Below are 20,288 nucleotides of genomic sequence, written 5' to 3'. Positions count from 1 at the left end.
TCAGCTCAGGTCACGATCTCGCGGTCCGTGAGTTCGAGCCCCGCGTCGGGCTCTGGGCTGATGGCTCAGAGCCTGGAGCCTGCTTCCGATTCTGTGTCTCCCTCTCTCTCTGACTCTCCCCCGTTCATGCTCTGTCTCTCTCTGTCTCAAAAATAAATAAAACGTTAAAAAATAAATAAATAAATAAATAAATAAATAAATAAATTCATAGATGGATGAGGACCAGAGCAAGAGAAGAAAACAAAGACAGAGCCTCAGGGAACCCTTATGTTTCAGGCACATGTGGGAGGGGTCAGTATCCAGTAAAGGAGCCAAAAGGAAAAGAAAGCTGTGGAGCAGGACCCCCACACTCTACCAGGCTTGGTACTGGCATTATACACATTAGCTCATTTGACCCTCAGAACAACCCTTTGAGATCTGTATGATTTGTCCTGTTTTAGAGATAGGAAACTGAGATTCTATGATAGGGAATGACATGCCCAGAGTCCAAACCAATAATCGCCAGTGTTAGAATCTGAACCCAGATCTCTCAGGGTTCCAAGGCCTGTGTTCTTCCACTTTTCTTTTGGGAGTTGGGAGAAAAGAGAACTTCACAGCAAGAGGAGGGACAAGCGGCCAGAAGCATCAAATAGTATAGAAAGGTCAACTTGGGTGAGAAACAAGAGAAAACCGTTAGATGGGGTGGTCTTCTCCAAAGCAGTGTCAGGGCAGGATCTGGAGCACCTGCTGGGCCTGAGAAGGGGCCTGAGAAGGGAGGAGAGGGAGGTGGAGACGTCCAGGTGGGCAGGGGCAGAGCTGAGGTGAATGTCAGGAGAGGAATTCCAGATTAGGGCCAGTGAGACCCCTGGAAAACAGCCAGTGTGGTGCTGGTAGCGGGAGGAAAAGAAAAGCCCACACCGAGTCAAGTTCATGGAGACAGATAGTAGAAAGTTTGTTGCCAGGGGCTGGAAGGAGGGAGGAATGGGGAGTTAGGGGTCAATGTGTTTCAGTTTGGGAAGATGAAAAAGTTCTGGAGATAGATGGCCATGATGGTTGCATACCACGGTGAATGTACTTAGAACTGTACTCTTTTTTTTTTTTTAAGTTTATTTATTTTGAGAGAGGGAGGGGCAGAGAGAGGGAGACAGAATCCCAGCACAGAGCCCGACTCAGAGCTCAAACCCACGAACCGTGAGATCATGACCTGAGCAGAGATCGTCAGTTGCTTAACCAACTGAACCACTCAGGTGCTCCTGACCTGTTCTCTTAAAAATGGTTCAACTGGTAGATTTTATGTCATCTGTATTTTAACACACACGCACACGCACATGCACACACATACACACAAATGGCCTACCCCCTAGTCTGGAAAGTTGGCATATAGCCCTGTGCCCCTCTGAGTGGGGAAGCAGCTGACTGGGACCTGGCCCCTCACATCATGTCCTTCAGAGCTCCCAGCACCTACTCCAAAGGTCTGGCATCCAGATATGTCATCCAGATATGCAACTGTGGGTGCCCTGGTAGGAGAGGCCCCATGACCTGGGAGCTGCCACCTGCAGAGGCCAGTGGGGGTGGGGAGCATGAGAAAGGAGTGAGGAGACTGGGAAGGACTGGAGGAAAGAAAGAGTGAGGAGACTGGGAAGGACTGGAGGAGAGAGAAGGGAAGAGAAGAGTTGAGGACAGCTGGGAGATACAGGAGAGAATAGGGGAAGGGGAGGCATGGAAGGACGGCGGGGGGGGGGGTAGTGGTGGTGAGGGAAACAATACAGAGGGGAAAAGAGATGCCAGAGAAACGGTGGGGAGGAGGAAGAGGAGGAGAGGGGAGGGAGACAGAGGAACCAAAGGGTGCAGCATCAGGGCCATCCCTTTGCTAGAGAGGATAGAAAGGGTGGTGGCTAGAACTTAAGGTCAGGAGGTTGTGTCTGAATTAGGGAACTGAGATCTAAATCCAAAGGCCCCAGCTTTGGTTATAAGGGAGGCGTGGGTGCTCGATGGCAGCTCCCAGACTACAGGGTTAGATCAAAACAAGGGCAAGGTCAGAGATGCCCTGGTTGGTGGAGTCACCATGGTGGCCCTCTCTGACTCCCCCAGATGCCTGGCAAGACAAGGTCACAGCACCCTAGTACCCAGAAGAACGCCATCACTGCCAAAGTCACCTTACATCCTTTCTTCAAGGAAAGCGAGGCTCAGGGGTAGCCTGCAGATCCCGCAGGTACCAGACACACAGACTCCGGGTGCACCCCGCCCACCTCCAGCAGGTGCTCTAAGTTCAGAGGCACTCGTGCCACACAGGCTCTGCATGGCACGAATGGGGGGACTTTGGCCAAACGTTCACACTTTCTGAGCCTCATCTTCCTCCCCACTTAAGTAAGAGGAAAACTACTCCCTTCCACACCTTACAGGGCAGTTGTGAGGATTGCAGAAGACATTAAGGGGATCGATTTTGTTACCTTAAGCCTTTATCCTACCCTGTTTTGGGGTAACATGAGAATGAAAATGATTTTGCTTTGAGAAATATCTGGACTCCACGCCACTTGACGTGGCCAAGGAAAGTGTTGGAAGGGACAATTCAGCCTCCTTGCATCCCTCCTTCCCACCTTGGTCTCAGCCCAGAGCCCCGTTTCAAGCCCCAGGGCCTTCCCCAGAACCCCCTCCACTGCCCAGGCTCCATCCGCAGCACTCTGCCCCAGTTCTTGCCTGTTCCTTTCCCTGCTCCTTGGGCCGGACTTATGGCCCCTCCTTCTCCCCAACCTTGCCTGGCTCCTGTCCCAGCCTCCTCACTGTTGCCAGTGGGGTCAATCTAGATGCTCAGCTGGTGAGTGAGCAGGGCAGGTGCCCCAGGCTGTTCATGCACAGCCTGGGCCAGGAGGTCAGCTGCTGTGTGGTTCTGGTCCAGGGCCAGCTCAGGAGGGCAGTGGTCTCCCACCTGACAATCACAGACCCACACAACTAACCAGTCCCCTGGGATGCAGCAGACATGAACATGGGAGCAACGAGAAGAGGCAATGCTGGGACAGGGTAGTTACTTCAGCTTTCTGTTCCTTGGGGCATTCCTTCATCCATCCATCTATCCAACCAGTTACTGAAAGCCTAAACCAGCCAGGCACAGGGACTATACAGAGATGAGTGAGACACAGTTCTAGTTACAGCCTGTAGGCACAGACAACAAATAGTGTGGGTAGGGGTGTGCCAAAGAGAAGCTCTGGGTGCTGGGAGCCACCTACCACAGGCTGAGGGGAGCAGAGAGTACTGAAGGCCTCGGGGAGCATTCACTCAACCTCCTCACACAGTAGACTCCTTCCCATGGATGCGGCCTTGCAGTCCAGGGCACTAGAAGTGAGGAGAGCATGCAGGGTTGAATGGGTGGGGGTCGCTGGCACCACCAGGCAGAGCCCAGAGCAGTCTGTCCTGCCCTCACATCTCTAATCTCTGGTTCCCATTCCCAGACCCCACCCAGACCTTCTGGCCATCCGCACACCCTTGCCATTGCTACACACGCACGCTCGCACACACACGCACACACCTCATTTGGCAACAACCTTGACCTTCACTGCCCCGTGCTTTCTCCTAGACATTGGATTCCCTCTGAACATTCCAGCTCTCCTCACCTGGCAGCCCACCTCCCGGGTCAGCACAGCCACCAGCGTTCTGAAGTCCCTGGAGAAGGAGAACCGGCTTTATGCTCAGACCCCTCCTTTCCTTGGATCAGCAGGTGCCTTGTGCTGGCCAAACTGGGCACGGGGGCGGCCTTGGCCGTGGCCCCCAGCAGGACCCATGTCAGGCCTGGGCCTGGAGAGGGAGCAATTGTTGAGAAAGATGGGAAAAGATGGAGAAGCCTGGGGAGACTGAGTGAAGGTGGGACAGAGGGTGCACCTGTGAGTCTGGAGGGCTGGGCCTGCCCTAAGAGGAGCTGAAGGGGGCAGGGTAGGGTATCTTTAGGAAGGCCAGTGGGCAAAGGAAGATGTGACTTCCAAATGACTCTCAGAGTTCCCCAGCTGTACTCCACCTCCACCTGCTCCCCACAAAATACAAACTCTCTGGATCCCTCCTCCCGACCTCCAACTTCTCTTCAAGGGCCTGGGGTTAAAGAGGTTAACAGGCCTGCTAGGAGATCCAGCAGGGTAATCATAGGGTTTAGAATGTGGTGTGGAAGAGGATGGTAATTACACAGTGAGGTCCTCTCTGGGGGCTTCAGGCTTTGTGGGCAGAGACCTGGGAGGAGTCCATTCCACTAACATTCCAGCCCAGAATAGTCTCCCCAAACCACATTCCCAGAGGCTCACCCTGGGAGGGCAGGAGAAGGGGGAAGCAAGCCTAGTAGGGAAGCCCCTCAGCCCCTTCCCCTCAGCAGCTTCTCAATGACCCCAGTCCCTCCCCTCCTTGGAAAGACCTGCGGTGCCAGGGAATGAGCCACTGATCCTAAAAATAGGGACTTTAGGAGGAAAAAGTGACAAGAGATGGCATTAGGGATCCTGGGTTGCTGCCCACTGACCCAGCTGTGAGGGATAAGGCAGTTTAAGTATGCGGGGTAGTCTGCGGGGAAGGGGTGCACGATGGCAGGAGTCCTCCCTCTTTATAGAGCTTCCCCAGTTCTGGTGTCTCCTGCTCCGAGAGTGGCCCAGGTGTCTCTGGCTTGAACCCTGGTGACCGGCTCCCAAGACCTCCAGTTCCTCTTCCTGAGCATGGAACAGACCCTCCACCCGAGGCTACACAGGCGCCTCTTTCCTCCAGTAGCTCCGGAAACCTTACCCCTCCCCCTGGGACACCTCCTGCTTCTCTCCGGGCAGCTCGCAGCCTTCAAACCTCAATGCCTTCCCTTAGGCCCCGACCCACATTTGCCGTGAACCAGTCAGGACCTTGAAGGAGGCGGGCCTTGAAGGTTGCCTGGGTAACGCCTGAGAGGGGCACCCCTGGCAGGAAGACAGTTGCTAGGGAGACCAGGACAGTGGGCGGGGCCCCAAACCCTGGTTAGCCTGTTTGGGGATGAGAAAAGATCTAAATGTCCAGATCCTCTCTCCCAGTTCCTTTTCTGTGAAGCCTCCAGGGCCCCCTCCTGGGGACTGGGTCTAGGGCAGCTGGAAGTCTGAAGCTTCTGAAAGAGACCTCCCAGGGGTTAGTTCCTGCAGCTCTGGGGAACCCAACAGTAATCAAGCCTGAGAGAACTAAGGAACGAGGCAAGATGCGGGAAGGTCTGGAGAAAGAAACAAGGCTTAATGCATTATGATATAGAACTCTTGGGTTAGAAATCTAAAGTGAAAATATGCAAAGTATGCAAAGCAAAACAGCAGTTCTAGTCCCACCTCCAAGGAGCTAAAATTCCAGATTCTACCACCAGATGGCAGTCTTGCCCACTCATTGGATTAAGCCCAGTCCTGGAACTGGTGGGGAAGCCAGGAGGTGAAAATCTTTTCTGTCTCACAAGTTGTTCCTGACTCCTGCTCTCTCTCTGGCATTTGGCAGACACTCATAACTCCTCATGGCCATAAATACCCAGTTTTCTCTCCCCCCAACCCGGCTCTGACCAGATCCAGTTAGCGGGGTCCATTCATTCTTCTTTCAAAGGAGCTAAGGAACACTTCCATGGAAAAATTTCCTGTTGCCTTGGATCCCAGTCACAGTGTAAGGGTGATAAATTGGGGTAATAGGAATGACTAACTCATTTAGAATTGTGTGTCAGGGGGAAAAAAGAATTCTGTGTCAGGGAGTTAATCCTCATAACCTTATGAAATAAGGTACAATATTGTTATCCCCATCTTACGGATAAGCATAAAGAGCCAAGTTTACACAGCCAGGTAAGCAGGAGGGCGGGACCTTGAACCCAGGCAGCCTGGTTCTAGTCTAGAAGCTATGTAAGAGTAACCTCCATACCACACAGAATGGTGCAGAGGTAGCTAAGAAAAGCATCTACTCTAGGCTTTGGAGTCAGGACTGGACTTTTGGAAGACATGTCTAAAATCTCTACACTGCAACCTGAAGACAGAATAAATTTGGCCAAGAGACTGGGGAGTGGGGGCAAGGGAAGTAGAAAGGGTAGTTGTTCCAAGAAGAGGAAACAATTTATGCAAAGATTCAGAGATGATCAAGAGAAAAAAGGTGAAGTCTAGCTCCAGGTTTCTGGCCTGATGATTCTTATTCAATAAAATGAAAATGTGCCTCAGCAATGGCACACTGGGGGCACATTTTCAGGGGAGAGAAGGAGTTATCTATTTATCATATTTAACTCATGATATTTGAGGTAACTTGGGACATCCAGATAGAAATATCAAGAAGGCATCTGTCTTGGAGTTTTGGCTGCTACTGTTTACCTAGTGTCATGTCCACTCTAGATGATTCCTGAGGAAAGGGGCTGAGTCATTTATCTTTGCATCTCTCGTAGACCTACCATTAGAAACATGTTTAGTGAGGAAGAGAAGGCTAGGCAGCTTCCTCTGAGGAAGGAGAAGGAGGTGATATCACCTCTGCTCTCAAGGAGTTTCACTGAGGAAATTACATCAGAGAAACATTTTGGAGAACAGGCTAGGCCAGGATATGTGGTAAAGGCAATCATTGCTCTAGGAGATCAGAAAGGAAAGGGTCACAAAGAAGAAGGAGCCCATCAAGGCCATTATTGATTGATTGATTGATTGATTACTATGTAATCCTCGCAGCTTGTTGCAGAGAGATGGTGTGATCAACATTTTATAGATGAAGAAACTTGACGAAATGTTGAGATGTCCGTGTCTTGGTCCAAAGCAAGAGAGAGAACAAACTGTCTAATTTACTCCATTCTGTTGCAGTCTTAGTTCCTGTTCTCCATAGAAATGGTTCATCTCTTCAAAGCTCCCCAGCTTGGTTTTCCGGACCCCTACCCAACCTTCCTGCCTCACACCTGGACCTCCAGTTTCTTCCCTCATTTCACTCCAGCTCCCAACCCAACTTTGTCCTTATGCCTAGTGTTCCATTTCAAGACATTCTCTTGGGCTCTAATCCACGGAGGAAAGCGGTGTCTCTTTTTTCTGCCTGAGAAGCCCAATAATGATCATCTCGTTACTCAATAAAATACTGTGTGTACCAGGAAGTGAGCAAGACCCAATCCCTTCAAACATTTTCAATCTACTGGTTGTCTATTGATCTCCAGGGCTCTGGACTCAAGAAATAAGCATGGGCAAACTGAGGACTGGGAAAAAGAATCCAGAACCAGAAGTCAAGCACCTCAGGAGCATTTTAGCTCTCTTTCACTCTGCCCTCTAGCTGTACCCAGAGTCACACCTGCAAGGTAGGGCTGGTCCCACATCTGGGTTTCTCCCTTTGCAACTTGCTGTCTCCAACTCAAGGCGGCTGAGGGCAGACTTCTCTCTCATTCTCTGCAATTACAAGAGCCTTCTCAGACTTCTAAGACCCTGCAGATGCAACAGTGTAGCTAGGAATTCAGAGTCCCAGATTCCTCTGCAAGCAAGTGGTCTCCCGCCTGCTTCCTCTACTCCTCCCCCAGTTCCAGTGGTCCCCAGTGGTCCATAGTTCCTGCCTTTTTCCAGCCTGCTGACTCTATCCCTTTCAGGCCTCAGTTTCAGGCTCACACTCTTCCCAGCTCTAAGACTCCCTCTTGTATCAGGGCTTCCCCACCACCTCCCCAACTGCTCAGATTGTCCCTGTTCTCTTTCTCTCCTAGTCTCTCTTGCTACCCCCATGTCCCTTCCCTCCATTTCACTGCTCCTGAGCCCCTAGGGAGCCTAGCCTGATGCTTCCCTCCATGGCTTCTGGAAACATTTTATTTGGGCTACCTCTGGTAGCTGGGGTTCCTCTGGGTTCAAATTCTCTACCTCCTCTCCCTTGGGCTCTCCATACTCCCACCAAGGCTGACCCTGTCACTGTGCTGTCTCTCCTTCCCTTGCCGAGTCTCTGTCTTCTCATCTCTGCCTTCCTCTGATCTTCTGTGCCTGCCTCCTCAGGGGCTCCCTTGGCATCTCCCAAGCCTCCCTTTCTAGATTTCTCTCCCTCTCCTTCTTTCCCGGGGCTCTGGTCTCTGTCCCATCAGTTCCTCTGCCCCGGTTCCCATCTCTCTGTATCCCTGACCTCTTGCAGTCTGGCTCCATAGACCTCCATCTCTTCCCTCGGTCTGGCCATACTTCTCTCCTCTCTCTGGTCTCTCTCCCCTGTCTTTGTCCCTGATTCTCCCCCCTCTAACTGTCCCACTAGTTCTACCAGTCTCTTTCCTTCTCTGCCTCTGTCTCTCTAGCTAAGTCTCTCCTCCCTCTGTCTTCTCCCCTCTGTCTTCTCCCCCCTTTGTCTCTCTTTCCTCTTGCTGCTGCTCTTCCTCTCTGTCTCTTGATCTGTCTCCTACGTCTCTATCTCTCTGTCTCTCCTTGGTCTCTCTGACTCTGACTTTCTCTTTCTCTCCATTCCTCTCCCTCAGCCCAGTATCTCTGTCTCTTCATCTCTCTCTGGGCCCTCGCTCCCTCGCTCCCTCTCCCTCTCTCCCTCCCTCTCTCTCTCTTTTCCTCGGCTCTCTCCGGCTCCCTCTCTCGCCTCGGATGACAGCGCTGCCTCTTTTGTTGGCTCCGCAGCCAATCGCGGCCGCTGACGACACGGGGGCCGGGGCTATAAAGGGCCTGGCCCGGGCTCGGGCCCCCCCAGCCGCCCGCCCCGGCCGCCCGCCCGCCCCGCCCGCGCGCCCGCCGCCCCCGGCCCCCCCGGCCCCCCCTCGGCCGGGCAGCCCCCAATCCCGCGCCGCCCGGACCCCCTCCTCCTCCCTCCCTTCTCCCTCCGCCCCCTCCCTGCGGGACTCCGGCGTCCCCGCCCCCCAGTCCTCCCTCCCCTCCCCTCCAGCATGGTGCTCGCGGCCCCGCTGCTGCTGGGCTTCCTGCTCCTCGCCCTGGAGCTGCGGCCCCGGGGGGAGGCGGCCGAGGGCCCCGCGGCGGCGGCGGCGGCGGCGGCGGCGGCGGCGGGGGCCGGGGGGGAGCGCTCGAGCCGGCCGGCCCCGTCCGTGGCGCCGGAGCCCGACGGCTGCCCCGTGTGCGTGTGGCGGCAGCACAGCCGCGAGCTGCGCCTGGAGAGCATCAAGTCACAGATCCTGAGCAAACTGCGGCTCAAGGAGGCGCCCAACATCAGCCGCGAGGTGGTGAAGCAGCTGCTGCCCAAGGCGCCGCCGCTACAGCAGATCCTGGACCTGCACGACTTCCAGGGCGACGCGCTGCAGCCCGAGGACTTCCTGGAGGAGGACGAGTACCACGCCACCACCGAGACTGTCATTAGCATGGCTCAGGAGAGTAAGTGGGCGGCGGGGCGCGAGCAGTGGGGTGCTGGCTCGGGCTCCGGGAAAGTGAGCGCCTCCCGCTCTGAAGCGGGGCGCTCGCGGCTGCTCTGGCCCAGAAGCCTTTTCTGCGAAAACTTGACTGATTGGGGGACGGGGGCTGCTCTGCAGAAGTTTTTTGAGCGGTGGAGATGGGCTGCGGAGTTGTATGCACACTCCGTTCCCTGAGGTGGGAGGGCAAACCGAGAGGGTTGCGAGATACCGCCTTCCACCCCATGTGTGCGAAAAAAGACCCGTGTTGCGGGGAGACTGGGGAAGCTGGGGCCCATTCGCAGCGGAGTGGAAGGGGCAACAGCTCAGTCCTGAGGGGCGATGGTAGAGAGGCTGGAGAACCGAATCGGGTCGCTTCAGGACCCCCGCAGTCCCTAGCGGGCTGCGGTGCTCTCTGCCTCCCAATGGCCTTGGCACCAACTCTCCACCCTTTCCACCCCTGGCACCGCAGCGCGCCCACTTGAGCTGCAGAGAACTGAGTGCTCTTCTCCCTCCAGCAGGAGTGAGGTCCCAGAGCCCCGTGTCTCTCCTGGCAGCCCAACTGGCACTCATTTCACCCAGAGCCCTTCTGACACCAGGTCTCCCAAGGGGCTGGAAAAGCTGTGTCTTCTCCGTACTGACCGAGCTCAGAGAACTCAACTCTTGCGCTAGGGCTAAGGGCAGCCCTTTGGCTACTCAAAGCTTATCGTTCCTTTCCATATTCACCCGCCTTTACTAGAAACCGGATTTGAGGAGAGAGAGGGAGACCTAGGGAAAAAAAGAAAGAAATAGATAAGGAGGGAGGGGGAACCCAGGCATTCAAGCCCCTGGCCAAACGGAAGATGAACATGTTAATAGACTTGAGCTGCTTTGAAATTTTATGGCCTGGAAAATCCAGGCCAACCCCCACCCCCCCCACCCCCAGCTCTCCCTAGGGTCAGATGACTCCCTTTCCCCTCCCCCACTGAGGTCCCTTCACCCCTTCCCCGCTCCAACTCCAGGGAACCAGGCCCTCCCTTATTCCCTAGTGGTTTGGCAAAGTCACTCCCCCCACCCCACAGTTTGGTTTTATGGCTCTGAACAGAAGGGGGGGGGGGACTGGTTTATTGGCAGATGGGTCATAAAAAGCTGGGGGCTGAGGTGGAGTCCTAGTAGCCCACCCCATGGGAGAAGCAGGAACCCAGGTGTGCTTCTGGGAGGCTGAGTGCCTCATACTGCCACCAGTCTTTCTGCAGACCCTAACTCCACAATACTTGGCCAGGCCATAAAGAAAAGAAAACCCAAATGACTAGGAAACTTGCTGAGGAGGGTGGTGGTGGTGGTGAAGAAAGCCTGGGATCTGTCTGGGTTCCTCAGTCTCCCTTGTGTTCCTAAGGTTTCTGCTTTACAGAAGCTAGGGTCAGTCTAAGATTGACTGAAGGCAGGGGTGGGGGTGGGGATTCTAGGAAACAGTTGTAGAGGAATTCTGAAAAAGAGTTTGCTGGAAGAAGATGAAGGGTACAGAGAGAAAAGGTACTCTGGTCCCTGTGGTATAGTGTGTGTAAGGAGTTTCAGAATGGGTGATGGACCTTCCCCTTGCCTTTCTCCATCCTTAGCATCTCTTAACCAACGGACTTGAGCCCAGAGTTAGTCTTGGTAAAGGGGGTGCAGGAAGTGAAGGCACTCTGTGCTTGCATCGGGAAGTGCAGGTTAGGCTGGGGTGAGGGGGGGGTACAGGGAAGAACACCAGTAGGTGGGGTTCTTCCCGAACTTCCGCCCTCTTTTCACTTAAGGATAACTAGGGAACTAGGTCTCCAGCCAGGTATTGTACGTCCCCTTTAAGAGCAAAGCTGAGCTCTTATGAGAGGGAGGGGGAGCGGAGGGGAAGGGAGGGAGAGAGGGGAAAAGGAAAAAGAGACTTTTATAGTCTAATCCCCAGGGACCCGCTTTAATAAGAGACTTGTGCTCTGCTAATCGGGGGAGGTGTTTGTCAGCAGAGATGGCCTCCGCTCCCCTCCCCCTTCCTCCCCTCCCCCAGCCCTCAGCCATGGACCCCAGCCCCCACCTCTCCTAGGCTGCAGTGCCTGCCCTAGTTCCCTCCACCCTCTCAGGCTCTCCCACCCCAGCCTTCATCCTGGGAACCCAGCCCCCTTGCCCTTCTGGGAGCCAAGCCCAGCCCCTCAGTTTCTCTCTGCTCTCATACACCAAGAGGCCCCTGCCCTCTCAGCCCAACCTCCTGCCCCTAGGCCTTCCAGCCTGGGTAAGGAGAGTGTGTAAGGGGGTTGGGGGGGGGGGGTGGTGGAGGAGGAGGTGGTGAGCTGGGAGGGGGTTGGGCTTTTGCTGAAAATAGTGCAATGACCTCTCTCCAGACCAGCACCGCCTACTAAACCTGACCTGCTGCCTGCCATCAACCCGATCAATCCAACACAGATGTGGCTCCTTCCCCTCCCCTTGGGAGCTGGGCCTATGTGTGTGTTGGGGACTCTCCCAAGCCTCTTGTTTCCCTCTGTGGCACTACCTGCTTCTCCTTTGTTCCTCTCTCTGTATCCTTCTATCCTTTCTCTTTACCCCACAGAGCTTACTACCTTCCTCCTTTCACTTTTTAGCCTCCACCTATTCCTTTTGCATTCCCCCTTCTCTCCCAGTGTTCTTCAACTCCCAAGCTTATTTCTTCTCCCCCTATCATGATCTTCCCCTCTCCCTTCCTCCTCTCCTCCAGTTCTCTTGCCTGTCTTTTTCAGCCTGCCTTCATCTCTTAACAGTGTCTTCTCTGTTCTTATCTCTCTCACCACCTCCAGTCTCTCTCCTGTCTCTTCTCCTTTCCCTTTTCTTTCTCCATCCATCTTGGCCCCGTCCCCTTGTAGTACCAATTGTCCCACATCCACTGGGGGAGAAGGGGATGGTGATTCCCTGGGGTATCTGTCTGAAGAAACCAAAGACTTCGAGAGATGGGGCCCTGGTGCCCAATTCTCCATTTCTAAACCTTGGGTCAGCTTAGGTAGGGCAGTATGTTTAGAGTTTACAAAACTAACAATAAACCACCATTTACTGAGAAGCTACTACTATTTTCATTCTTTATTTAATGCTGAGCACTCCTATGAAACAAGAATTATTAACTGTATCCCTGAGACATTTGGTGGGTAAGGTCAGATACAGGTTAATGAGAAGTCAAGCAGTGATCAAGCCCACTTTGACTGTAGTCAAAGAACAGTGTTTCAATGCCAGGAAGAACTTTTAGGCCCTTGCCTGTATAATATAAGATTTGAAGTTTTGGGAGTTCATTCAGCATGCATTTATTGAACACTGCTTGGTATTATGGGAGGCATTAAAGCTACAACAGGGAGCAAAACAGACACAGTATTGACAAGTGTCCACCCTCATGGAGATTAATAGCTAATAGTGAAGACAGGTGGGAAAATAAGACAACCTGATGAAATTAGGCATAGTAAGTAGCCCCATCTCACCAACAGCTTCCCCGCCCCATCTACTCTCTGAATCTCTACTCCCTGAACCTTCCCTTGAATACTGGCACTACAGCTCCAGCAGGAGGATAACTGGGAGGACTACCAGTGCCCTAGGACCTCAGAGAAGAACCAAGGGAAAGGAAGCTACCAGAGGAATTTTGTGTCTCATTCCTGAATATATGAAGATCATATAGAACACGTTCCTCCTCACTTCACTTGGAAGATCCTCCTTCTCCTGGGGGAGGGGGGAGACGGGGATGGGGCAGTGCTGATGGGAGACAATAGATGCTAAGTCCTCCATGATTATGCAGAACTCAAGACCTGGGCATGATACCTAAGGTCCTGGACTTCCTGCTCATAATTACATAGCTCTGGACACTCATTCCTCTTTTTCTCTCAGTTTGTTTAGAATGAGAAACATTATTTAGGGCATTTCCAACTGACTTAAGAGCTCAGAAAGCGGAACTGAGAGGAACTGAAATGGAAGCAAAGGCAGATGCTGAGGATCAGCCATTAGGCCCAAGAAGGGTCAATTTATAGTCCAGAATAAGGGGTAATGGGCCAAAATGTAAAGTTGAGATGTTAAACCTTTGTAAAGACTTATTGGCCTTGGGGCGCCTGGGTGGCGCAGTCGGTTAAGCGTCCGACTTCAGCCAGGTCACGATCTCGCGGTCCGTGAGTTCGAGCCCCGCGTCGGGCTCTGGGCTGATGCCTGGAGCCTGTTCCCGATTCTGTGTCTCCCTCTCTCTCTGCCCCTCCCCCGTTCATGCTCTGTCTCTCTCTGTCCCAAAAATAAATAAAAAACGTTGAAAAAAAAAATTAAAAAAAAAAAAAAAAAAGACTTATTGGCCTTGGACTGAGAAACCAAAAGAGACTAGGGGGAGAAAAGAAGACTGATTCCAGTTGATCTGATGTGTTGAATATTATTGCTGATGCTTTGGGGCAGTAGGAGTAAACAACATGGAGGTAGTTTTTCCCTTCCTCAAAAGTTGAGGCAGTATGGTGATGATGAGGAAGAAGCAGCTCAGGAAGCTTGTTCTCAGGTTCAAGGGACTGGAGAGTCAGATGCACAGGAAGTACTTGAGTAGCTCCATTCTTCTGAGTATATTATTTCTAGCATGAATGGTACAAGAAGCCTAAGATGCTTCTTGGTTTACCTCATGGAATACATTTAGCCCCTGTTCCCTACCTGGACCCTGGTTATCCACCCTCAAGACCATCTGGTTGGGGGTGGGGGCTGTGCCAGGCTCCACCTGGCCACCATACAACACAGAGCAGAAATGGGGCAAGGTGCCATGAGGACAGCAGGTGTGATATGAGGTTTGGCTTCTATGAAGAGCATCAAAAGTTCAGAAAAATGTGGAGCCCTACATGCTGGGGGGCAGGGGGTGCAGTTGGAGGAATGGAAGGCTGCAGGTGGAAGGGGATATCCCTGATAGCTATCTGTGCAGGTTATCTGGTAGAGGGGATTGTGTGTACTGGGGCAAATGGATGCAGATCAGTAAGGCCTGAGAGAGATATCCTATAGGGAAAGAAAGGAGGCACTGTTCTGAGTACCAGTGACATAGTAGTCAACAAGACAAACACGAGAAGGGTAAAGAACTGGACAACTCAGGAGGAGTTTTCTAAGTTGTCAATGCCACCCAGGGCTGCTGATGCCTTCACAAATACCCTTTGCTGATGCTGTGCCCCCTTCTCTCTTATCAGCGGACCCTGCGGTGCAGACAGATGGTAGCCCTCTCTGCTGCCATTTCCACTTCAGCCCCAAGGTGATGTTCACAAAGGTACTGAAGGCCCAGCTGTGGGTGTATCTACGGCCCGTGCCCCGCCCAGCCACAGTCTACCTGCAGATCTTGCGACTGAAACCCCTAACTGGGGAAGGGACTGCAGGGGGAGGGGGCGGAGGCCGGCGTCACATCCGTATCCGCTCACTCAAGATTGAGCTGCACTCACGCTCAGGCCACTGGCAGAGCATCGACTTCAAGCAAGTGCTACACAGCTGGTTCCGCCAGCCACAGAGCAACTGGGGCATCGAGATCAACGCCTTTGATCCCAGTGGCACAGACCTGGCTGTCACCTCCCTGGGGCCGGGAGCTGAGGGGCTGGTGAGCAGGGAGCTTGAGATGGTGTCAGATATGTGTAACCTGGTCCTGAGGAGGTGGGATGTTGGAAAAGGTAGATCAGGGATGAGAAGGGCTGGGGACCAGCATTATTTCTCTTGGGCCGGGAGCTGATTCTAGAGGAGCAGTTTTGGGGGATTGGGTGGGGAGTGGCAGCTAGTGTTTTTCAGATACAAGCCAGACAACAGCTGAAGACTGGATTTGGGGTGAAGTGTGAGTTAATGGGAGATCCAAGAGAACACAAAAATGGGCTGTTGATGAGGCCTGGGGCCAAGGGGCTGATCAGGATCAGGTTGCCAGGAGAGGGGGAATTCAAGAAGTGAGTTGAAGGACAGATAGCTAGCTTACAAGGAGAGAGGGTAGAAGATATGGGGTATGGGTGCAGAGGAACAGCTTAGAAGGCAATGGTCTCTGTTCTGATGCCCCTGTTGAAGGGCAGGTGAGAAAGGAAAGGGAGTAGGAATTCTTCAGGGCTCTATCACATCTCTTTCTCCTCTCCCTCATCCCCAGCATCCTTTTATGGAGCTTCGGGTCCTAGAGAACACAAAACGGTCCCGGCGGAACCTGGGCCTGGACTGCGATGAGCACTCGAGTGAGTCCCGCTGCTGCCGATACCCCCTCACAGTGGACTTTGAGGCTTTTGGCTGGGACTGGATCATCGCGCCTAAACGATACAAGGCCAACTACTGCTCCGGCCAGTGCGAGTACATGTTCATGCAAAAGTATCCGCACACCCACTTGGTGCAACAGGCTAATCCAAGAGGCTCTGCTGGGCCCTGCTGTACTCCCACCAAGATGTCCCCAATCAACATGCTCTACTTCAATGACAAGCAGCAGATTATCTACGGCAAGATCCCTGGCATGGTGGTGGATCGCTGTGGCTGCTCCTAAGGTGGGGGACAGAGGATGCCTCCCCCATAGACCCTACCCCTAGACCCCCAGCCCTGATCCCCATGCCCCCAGGCCCTTGAGCTCCCTCCACCTCTTCCCATGAACATCACACCTTGTTCCCTGCCCAAGCAGTGTGCAATACAACAGAGGGAGGCAGGTGGGGATTGATGGGTGAGGGGTTTGGGGGACAGGGGGAAGAGGGGGCATGGTCAGGTGGGGAGTGTTTGAGGTTTGCAAGTGAGAAGGTTTGGCAAGAAGACAGAGAGACGTAGAGACAGAGGTAGAGCAGAGGGATAGAGACAGAGGAACAAAAAGAGCAGCAGTGAGAAGGCAAAGGGAGAGAGAGGCAGAAGAGACAGAGACCAGGCAGAGATAAAAGATGAGAAAGAGGCTGAAATGGAATAAGAGAAAGCCCCACACCCAGCCTCCTTTCTTCCACTGGCAAGGTGGGGGCTTGGTATGGTTTGGGGAGATCCCCTGACTACCATTCTCAGTAGGAGGAAATAAAAAATCCATTCTTAGCTTCTTCCCTTTCTCCCTCCAGCAGTGGCCAGGGGAAGGGAAGCGAGGGCAGGGGCAAAAGTAAGGATTTTGGAATTTTATTTATTTATTTATTGTGACTTTTCATTTTTTGGTATTTGGCTTTACTGAAATAGAAGGGCCCCTGCCCACTGTGCCCCATTTCTCCCTTATTACCCACCTACCCACCCACTGTTCTCCCTCAATACCCACCTACTTAAGCACTTGTATAAAGCCTCCAGGGTTGGGAATGGGAGTAGAGGGCAAGAGGGCTAACACATGGAAGTTTCCAACCCATAATCACCCAACTTAACCTTCCTGAGCCAAATGGGTTGAACTGAATTCCAGCAGTCATGGAAACTGGTAAGAGGTTAGGGTTTAGGAGCTGGAGGTGGGGAGAAGGGGAGGGGAGCACCCTCAACATTCAGGATCTGTATGAGAGCCACTAAATTAACCCTCATATCCACCCTCATAGTCCTGAGTTATTTAGCCAGAGGGTGTGGCCCACATATGCCCAAATTCCCCCCAGCTAAGAGAGAGACCAAAGAGCCTGTGGAATACCCCTACTCCCAGCCTCTATCTTCAGGTCAATAAAAAAAGTATAGAGATCCCAGAGTCCCAGGTCTGGGAAGGGTTAGGAGGAGTCAAATTAGTAAGAAGGTTGAAGGTTACAGGGCATTTGAATCCAAATCACTGCTCTGGGCTAGGGAGTAGAGCCAGCAGACCAAGATGGAAGGGATTCTGGAGGGGGGACATTCTAGTTCCCCCAAACCCAAAGCTCAGGGTGGAAGGGGGGAGAACAAGGGAGCAGAGTGTCTATAATTATTTTTATCTTTTATTTTTGGAATCTAGCAGTACCTGGCAGCAGGGAGGGGACAATACAATGGGGAAGGAAAAAGCATCTGACAAGGCCAGTTAGAGCAGAGGATTAGAAGGATGGAGACTCCCTGGTTTGGAAGGCTAGGAAACAGGCAGGGACTTGTTGCCACTCCAAGTCACTAGCTGGGCCTATTCATTCCTCCCATAATCCTGACCCACCATCCTCTGGACTCACTGTGCCTCAGTTTCTTCCCCTCGATGGAATGAGAAATAGCAGCACCCGCCACAGCCAAGAGATGAATTCTGAGCACTTACCACGGGCACTTTATGGACATAAAATACCTCTCGCTGTGGGACAGATAACCAGGGCACCAGAGTAGTGGTGAAGAGATGTGAGGCTTAGAGGAGTCACAGGCTTCAGAGTACAAGTTCCCCTCTGCCTCCCAGCTGGACAGTGTGCCTGAAGCCAAGGAGTTGAGATTCTCCTGATCCACACCCTATCCATACCTCACCACAGACCTCTTGGCTCCAGGCAAGAGCCTAGAGGATGTCAGGAGAGGAGATAAAGAACCTTCAGCAAAACTGCCACTCTAAGTAGAGCCAGCAGTTATGGGTCTGATGCAAACAATACCGGACTAAAGCCCGGCCTGGAGAGATGACCTGGAAGGCCTGTTCTTCCCGAGTATGACTCTCCTGACTGGCCCAGGTAGAAGGGGCAAAGGTATGTGACCACTCTTGGGAAGGTGATGTTGGTGAGCTTTAGTATCTTCTTCCCATTCCCATAGTGAAAAAATGAGATGAGGTGTTTTGGTACAGGAATGGGCAAGGGCTGTTAAGTATTTCAACTCGCCTCCCATATAACAGCTATGCTAACCCCCAGCCTCTCCTCTCTGGCCCTGTTCTTCATCCTTCCTTCTACCCCAATCTTGGAGAACAAGATAACACCTGACAACACCATTCACATTTCCTTGGTTGAAGGAGAGGAACAGAGAAGTGAAGAACAGAAGATGCCTCCTCCAAGATCAAATGCTCCGGTCTCCTGATCTTGGCACAGGGTGGGGGTTGGGCAATAGACATCAGGTGACTTCCCTCTACAAATTCTAGAGAGCTGAAGCATTAGACTTGGGGGACACTTAGACTATGCCCCTTTAACACCGCCAAATAATTACCTTTGTTGGGGGAGGGTCTTTTTCTTTTGAACATAAATCTAAGAGTTGAAATCTCATTTCCTTGGTCCCCCTCACCCCCAAAGAGGCATGGGGTTAAAGAGGCTTGGAGGCACAGTCCAGCAACCTAGTGGGAACTAGCACCCCCTCTCCCACTTTATGTTGTGTGTGGACCTGGCCAGTGCCCCTCTGATCATAAGTAGTGTAATTATTATTTACTTTGTGTATTTGTTACACCATGTGTGTGATTGCCTTTGTTTGTTAAGGGTGACTGAGGAGTATGGGGATGACAGGGGCACTGGAATGCCGGGAAAGGACTTCTTCACTGAGATCAAGGCTTCCTGGAGGGAACCATTGCAAAAAGGCCATCTGGCAGTTTTCAAGTTATGTGACAGAGGGCAAGGATGGCCATAGGGTGCTCTGAGTTTTGGGATGGTCACATGACACAATCCAGCACTTGAACCTGAAAAAAAAAAATAAATAAAAGCAGTCAAAGAGTTTAGAATTCAGTGATGAACTCTTCTCCCTAACCAAGCGCCACATTTATTCATCGGAGACCAGGAACAAAAGAGGCTCTGACAGGATGAAACCTTGTGCTCAAAGAAGATGGGGGTTGGGGTGGTGGTGGTTTTTGGAGCAAAAAAAACATTAGGGGTATTTGGGATGAGGGTGGGGACATATATAGTCCAAGGGAGGATGGGCAGAGAATGGGAAAGGGAGGGGACCTGCAACAACTCCTCTCTGGATAACTTGATCCAAAACAGTCCCAAAGATTACCAAAACCCTCTTCTAGGCTCACACTAACAGAAGGTCTGTAGGTTCTCTTAAGATGATCCAGCTAATATCTGTCCCGTTCTCCTACAGTTCCCTGATCCTAGGTTTCCTCAACAGTTTCACCAAAATCCACAAACCAAACCAACATAGCCTTCAACTTGTAAATGTACCAAGATGATTCAGCATCTTAAATAGTCTTTCTCTGATTCAGCCATAAAAATGTCTCCCATGTACCTAGAACAAAAGAATATTGCCTAATTCACATTTAAAAAGCAAGCAAACAACAAAAAACAAAGGAAAGCTCCTATCACATCAACCTGATCTGTAATAGGGGCCACTGTAACTGTTAACAGTGGGTTCAGTGTGCCACCATGTTTTCCCTGTCCTATCAGTTCTGTCAGTAGACTGACCCCACCTCAGACCAACTACAACAATAAGGTTGAAAGAGGATGAAAGTGCTACATATTGTATTTTCCCAAGGAACTGCTTTATCCACACCTACTCCTAGATTTTGGCTTGAGCTAAAAATAGGTTTTCTCTCTCATCACTCATTTCCTATGTTGAAAGGACACCTAGAAGAGATTGCCGGATGACTTTTATCCCCAAACAACCCCCCACCCCATGCATGAGTAGCTATCCTAGTCTCTTCCTTGGCCCACTTTTAGGATGCCAGGGCCCCAAGCTAAGAACCAGCAAGCAGTGGCATTTATAGCTTCTGATCCTTAGTGAGGCAGAGGCAGGGAAGTCAATGCCCCAGGCCACAAGGTCAGCTTTCCTGCCCCTGAGCTGGAGTATGGGAGCAATTAGGACTCCCACCTCTTCCCACCCTCAGAATCCCTACATGCATCTGCATATGCAGCGCTTGAGCACATACACTCACAAACACAGTCAAATGAATCTACTCAGCTCCCTCCCTACCCTCTGGCTGGAACCTACTCAGGGAAAAGAAATATTTCCACTGTAAGTCACCTAGTAAAATTAAGAGTTTACTGAATGATTACTATGCAAACTATGGTAAACAAATTGTGCTGAGTACATAATCTATTATCAATTTTCATAGGGTCGCTACTGGGTAGTCTGGAAAGTCATGGAATGATTTGCCCAGTCTGAGCCAGTAGAATTAGTATGGAGGAATGAGGAATTACATCTAAGTAGTTGCTACACAATATTCCACTCTAATCTGTTCTAGTAATAGTAATCTGAGAGGCAGAAAAACTAAAGGCAGGGAAAGAAAAGGACAAGAAAATTTTTTCTTTATTTCTAAAGAGAAAGCTGGGATCACCCTGGGCACAAAGGGTACGCAAAGGTATGAAACCTG

At 51.9% G+C, this 20,288-nt stretch overlaps 2 protein-coding genes and 1 long non-coding RNA gene across 3 annotated transcripts in view; 1 reads left to right on the top strand and 2 right to left on the bottom strand.

Moving 5' to 3' along the window:
• Nucleotides 1-2,331: 2,331 nt before the first annotated feature.
• LOC131483982 (uncharacterized) lies at nt 2,332-4,851 on the bottom strand. The gene is made up of 3 exons (XR_009247972.1): nt 4,729-4,851; nt 3,588-3,762; nt 2,332-3,309 (listed from the first exon to the last, which is right to left on the bottom strand). It is a non-coding gene; the product is annotated as an uncharacterized LOC131483982 (long non-coding RNA).
• Nucleotides 4,852-8,667: 3,816 nt separating this feature from the next.
• Nucleotides 8,668-18,705, top strand: GDF11 (growth differentiation factor 11). Its single transcript, XM_058742444.1, has 3 exons — nt 8,668-9,224; nt 14,389-14,786; nt 15,312-18,705. The coding sequence occupies exons 1-3, from the start codon at nt 8,786-8,788 to the stop codon at nt 15,690-15,692; spliced, it is 1,218 nt and encodes a 405-aa protein (XP_058598427.1). The 5' UTR covers nt 8,668-8,785; the 3' UTR covers nt 15,693-18,705.
• SARNP (SAP domain containing ribonucleoprotein) overlaps nt 17,029-20,288 on the bottom strand; it is a 56,615-nt gene continuing 53,355 nt past the window's right edge. Inside the window, exon 12 of the transcript XR_009265621.1 lies at nt 17,029-18,659. The gene's annotated coding sequence lies outside the window, so the exon portion shown is untranslated. The remainder of the gene's footprint in view (nt 18,660-20,288) is intronic.

Source organism: Neofelis nebulosa, chromosome 8 (assembly GCF_028018385.1).
Source record: "Neofelis nebulosa isolate mNeoNeb1 chromosome 8, mNeoNeb1.pri, whole genome shotgun sequence".
In the NCBI taxonomy this organism is placed as follows: domain Eukaryota; kingdom Metazoa; phylum Chordata; class Mammalia; order Carnivora; family Felidae; genus Neofelis; species Neofelis nebulosa.
The sequence above is the reverse complement of the archived record's forward strand: the minus strand, read 5'-3'. Positions and strand labels throughout refer to the sequence as shown.

Bases quoted from the DNA above. Each gene is read 5' to 3' on its own strand.
- GDF11 (XM_058742444.1), top strand. From the start codon at position 8,786: ATGGTGCTCGCGGCCCCGCTGCTGCTGGGCTTCCTGCTCCTCGCCCTG. The intron at 9,225-14,388 runs GTAAGTGGGCGG...CTCTCTTATCAG, and splicing joins CATTAGCATGGCTCAGGAGA to CGGACCCTGCGGTGCAGACA. The intron at 14,787-15,311 runs GTGAGCAGGGAG...CCTCATCCCCAG, and splicing joins GGCCGGGAGCTGAGGGGCTG to CATCCTTTTATGGAGCTTCG.